At 36.6% G+C, this 4753-nt stretch overlaps 1 protein-coding gene across 1 annotated transcript; it reads left to right on the top strand.

Moving 5' to 3' along the window:
- Positions 1–185: 185 nt before the first annotated feature.
- On the top strand, positions 186–4194 carry LOC120274051 (serine/threonine-protein kinase BSK1-like). The gene is made up of 7 exons (XM_039280798.1): positions 186–610; positions 695–830; positions 2653–2786; positions 2889–2991; positions 3200–3285; positions 3573–3761; positions 3985–4194. Exons 1-7 carry the CDS (start codon positions 236–238, stop codon positions 4027–4029), a joined length of 1068 nt encoding a protein of 355 aa, XP_039136732.1. The 5' UTR covers positions 186–235; the 3' UTR covers positions 4030–4194.
- Positions 4195–4753: the final 559 nt, after the last annotated feature.

Raw genomic sequence — 4753 nt, 5'->3', positions numbered from 1 at the left:
TAGAATTATGTGATGTTACTAGACTAACATGGAGTATTATATTTTCAAAATCAAATAATTAAAATTTTATTATAAAAAAATAATAAATAAAATAATAAATAAATAAAAGAAGTTGGCTGGAAACAGTATAAAAGGATGCACTGAACAAACAAGAACAGTGATCATCTTCTCCGCGCGCTCCAAACAACATCATTCACCACCACAATCATTCCCATTTCCCAACCCACCGCCATTGATGGGTTGCTGCTTTACCACCGCCCACCAACCGCAGAACCCCGACTCCGACAACGACGAGCAGCACCACGACGCCCCAGACACCAATGTCAACCCGGCCGAGGACACCGATGTCAACCCCGCCGAGGTGATGGCCCTCTCAGAAGATGGATGGAACAACATCACCGAACAACATCAAGAGGGAACAGCGCCATTCCGCCAGTACACTCTTCACGAGCTAATGGCTGCGACGGATGGATTCTCCGGCCAGAACTTTCTCTCAAAAGGCGGCGGTGAAATCCCGAACAACACTTACAGGGGCCGCCTTCCTGGGGGCCAGCGAATCGCCGTCAAGAGGTTTACCTTGTTGGCCTGGCCTGATGAAGCGCAGTTCAGGGTTTGTTCTTGTTTAATTAGTCCAATTGTTGATCTTGTTGTGATTGTTGGTGAGATGTATGTTTGGAATGGTGGTGTTTTGTAGGAGATGGCGATTAGAGGGGGAAGGTTGAGACACCGGAGGCTTGTGAACTTGATTGGGTACTACTGCGATGCTGATGAGAGGCTTCTTGTGGCGGAGTTCATGCCCAATGTTTCACTCGCCACTCATCTTTCCAACTGTATGCTTTGTTCTCTTCTCTCCCTCGTATACTTGCTAGCTTCTTGATTTTGGTTCTGTGCTGATTCTTTGCTATTACTTAATGTGATTCTTGGTTCTGTGTTGATTTTTTTGCTATTTCTTTATGTAATTTTGGTTATGTGTTGATTCTTTGCTATTTCTTATTGTGATTTTTGGTTCTTTGTTGATTCTTAATTTTCTATTTCTGAATGTGATTTGAATCAATTGAATGGAGTCTAGGATTCTTTTTTAGTAGATTCTTGGTTATTTCTTGATGTCATATGATTGAATGGAATTTAGAGTGATCACTGTTTGATGCTCTGGGCTTGAATTGGTATGCACAAATTTGGCTGTTTTTTTAATTAGTTTTTGTTAATGCTAGCAAAATTCATGAGATTTAACTCTTGGAGCAATTAGTAATCTCATTCAATAATTATATATTTAAGACTTGTAATTAAACCAGCGTTTATACTTTATATAAAGTGATTAGAGACTAAAATAAATTAGTGTTTGGATGTGTTTATAATAATAACTTGAGCTATAAACCCAGATTTTTCTCCGTCTTGAAAAAGAAAGTGTCACCTCTATTGAATTCACAACAGCATCAATTCAGCAAACATATTGAAGTCTTAATTTGTCAGCACCCTTCTTTTTCGGAAGAACATTAGTGGGGCTTGATTGAATTTGTTTCCAATTTTGCACTGCCATGATAAAGTTAGGGTTAAAAAATATATCTTTACAAGGGCATCTCTTTGAGAGTGTCCAAAGTGGCACAGAAAACAGGATGGGATAGCTGTCCAGGAAGCTTGGTGCTTTTTCTGGATACATGGGTCATTAGATAGCTCCTGTAATTTCCTTCATTGGAAAGGACTTTCAAGTGAAGACAAGTCCATCTGGTTTACATAGAGAATTAATGGCATTACAGCCCCCCTTCACTTTTTCTGCTGCTTGAAAGGGTTTGGTGTAATAGTATGCTTTGCAAATCTCTTTATTCTTAAATTATACCCCGCTTTCATTATGTAACATTGTAAAATAAGATTTTTCTGCAACGACCATTTGCAATTTTTTGAAAGAAGATCGTACTTGCATCTCCTTAAGCTGATGAAATTAATCTTGACCTTTGGTACACACAATTTCCTTTTTGGTGATGATGCTATCCAGTTTAGCCCTGTATTTGCCATGATGTTCTCAGTTTTAGCCACAGTTTTCATCATAGACTTTTGAATGATACCCAAATTTGATAATTTTGATAAAGGAAATTTGAAAATCAAGAATCCCCCCCTTTTCTCTCATCATAAATCACCTCCCTAATGTGTTTTTGTTCTTCCATACATCTTCCCACTAAATACTTCTCTATTGTACATTTAGCTCTATGGTAAGCTGCTCCAAGCTCTTCCTTGTTTGTCAGCCCTCAGCATGTCTGATGTTTTAATAGAATATTTTCAACAAGCTTCCAGTTTGTTTGGGAAATCAAACTCAAGGAGCAACATGTGAGAAATGATGCCATGTATTTCTAAAAAATGGGTGTCAATTATTTTCACTCTATCTCTAGAAGCTTTAAAACCCTGTAAGGACATATAGCTCATCATATCTTGCTTACAATTAGACTTGCTCTGGTGTGTTGACGATGTCGATGGTATATCTTTTTGCTTGATTTCATTTGAATTTTCATAGATTTAGATGTGTTTCTTTATGTTGATCGATTTTATTTGTTGAGAATGATAAAAAGTTTCATAAGCATCTAAGCATTTTGTACAAATTTTTCATGTATCTTCATTCCATCATGTTTAAAGATGTTAAATAATTTCTAATTGTTTCTGCAGCTAGAAATAGGACCATGGAGTGGTCTATGCGCTTAAGAGTTGCATGCTATATAGCAGAAGCCTTGGAATATTGTATCAATGAAGCACGAACTTTGTATTTTGATCTAAATCCAAATAAAGTTCTTCTTGATGAGGTCATATTAGTTATTATTTTTAAAAGAAATAGATCTTTAGATAATACTAATGAAATTGATTAATAAAGCTAGCAACCTTAGATGCTTTTGTTCTTGTTGTAGGCCGGCAGTCCTTGTCTTTCTTGTTTCGGTCTTGCAAAAAATCACAGGAAAGGTAGATGTTACCGCACTAACATTTCTTACACGCCTCCAGAGTGCGTATCGGGTATTGACCTATCATTGCTTGAAATTCATTTGTTGTAGTTGGCAGGCATATTTGACCATGTTATAGTTGTCTACATGCGCTCTGATTCTCTTTTAGTAAAGAAAATATTATTAAGTAGTTGGTTTTGTATTTTAATTAAAAGGTATAACCAAATAATTGTGTGAACCATTCCTACAAAAAGAAAATTTTTTCTTTTTCTTTTTTTCAGGAATGGTCACTCCTGAAAGCATGATATACAGCTTTGGCATTCTGCTACAAGATCTACTTAGCGGAAAGAAAATTCCGCGAGACGAGGTAATTGAGCTTTTATGCATGCCATATATCTCATATATTAATTAATTTCTGCCTCTTTTTTTCTACTGATTTTCTTTTATACATTTTTTTTTTCAATTTTTATTAAGCATATGATCAAGTGAATTGCGGATTAAGTGAATCAGCAGACAGTGCAATTCACTTCTTTAGTAGCCAAAAGCATTATAACTATGCACACCCAAATTTTCTTTTGCATTTCTGGACTTGTATTCAAAATAATGTGTGATCTTTTTGTTATATTAATCATGTTTCATGTTTCATGTTTCCAGGCACTAGAGCTGGTATTGGGTAAAAAAATCTCTATCATTCTAGATTCTCGTTTGAATGGTGAATATTCCATTGAAGAGGCAACTGTTTTGATGAAACTTGCTTATCAATGTTTGGAACATAATCCTATGGACCGACCCACTATAGGAGATGTTATTGCAACCCTTGCACAAGTTCAAAACAATGCTGGGGTAAGCAACTCCTATATATGTTTCCAGTGGCTTTTTTTATTTTAATAATGCATTTCTTATCGAGCATATTGTAATTTTGCAGTTTCTAAATAACTTCAGCAAGCGCCCTATGTGCTGTGATATTTTTTCTATCATCTCTTGGAAATTAAGACAATCTCATAACCTTTCCAATTCTTGTCCTGAAATTAGTGACATTTGATGCTTTTTTTCACATTATATGCAGGGACCATCTAATGCAATCCCAGGGACTGAGGGGCAAGATGCATAATACCTCACTTTTTCTGAGCAGTCCAAAGCAAGATACCAGACAAGACACACTTGACCGTTCTGCACACAAGCTGTACAAACATCACTTTTACACATTTGCCAAAAACCAAAAATTGTAGTGGACTTTTGCATCGGAAAAAAACCTATTCTTTACTATATTGATTTGTTGTTGTAGATAGATAAGTGTGAATATTCTTTGTTGGCGTATATAGATAAGTGTGAATATATATGAATATCAAACTTCTGAGCTACTGCATACATGCATGTCTTTGGTTTTCCTACATGGAGTTCTCAGCTTTGCCGTCAATGAACAGACTCATGACTCAACGGTCTCCCTTTCTATGAGAATTAAGTTGAGCTAGTTTGTGAAGGATGTCCATGTTGTTGAGGACTGAAGATGAATTTCTCACAAAAGTCACAGCTCAATACTACTCTTCTTTAGTTCATAGGTAATATTACAACGTAAGAGAAAACTCTGGTCAACTCAGCCGGACTTTTACAATTTAATACACACACAGAAAACAAGACCAACTAGACATAACATTCCCTTGATATTTAAAAGACAACTTGATAATTCATTGGTGCAAGCCAAATCTCTTCATTTTTTTTAAGATAGGCCGCTAAGAAAGGCATGGGTGTGGATAAGGCTTGGCGGAACAAGTGGGGTGAGGCCCGCGAACGTGTGGGCACTGGAACCATCCATAGACAATTACTTCTCACACTCC

This window comes from Dioscorea cayenensis, chromosome 12, assembly GCF_009730915.1.
Source record: "Dioscorea cayenensis subsp. rotundata cultivar TDr96_F1 chromosome 12, TDr96_F1_v2_PseudoChromosome.rev07_lg8_w22 25.fasta, whole genome shotgun sequence".
Classification (NCBI taxonomy): domain Eukaryota; kingdom Viridiplantae; phylum Streptophyta; class Magnoliopsida; order Dioscoreales; family Dioscoreaceae; genus Dioscorea; species Dioscorea cayenensis.
Note: the sequence above shows the minus strand (reverse complement) of the source record. Positions and strands in the feature narration are given on the sequence as shown.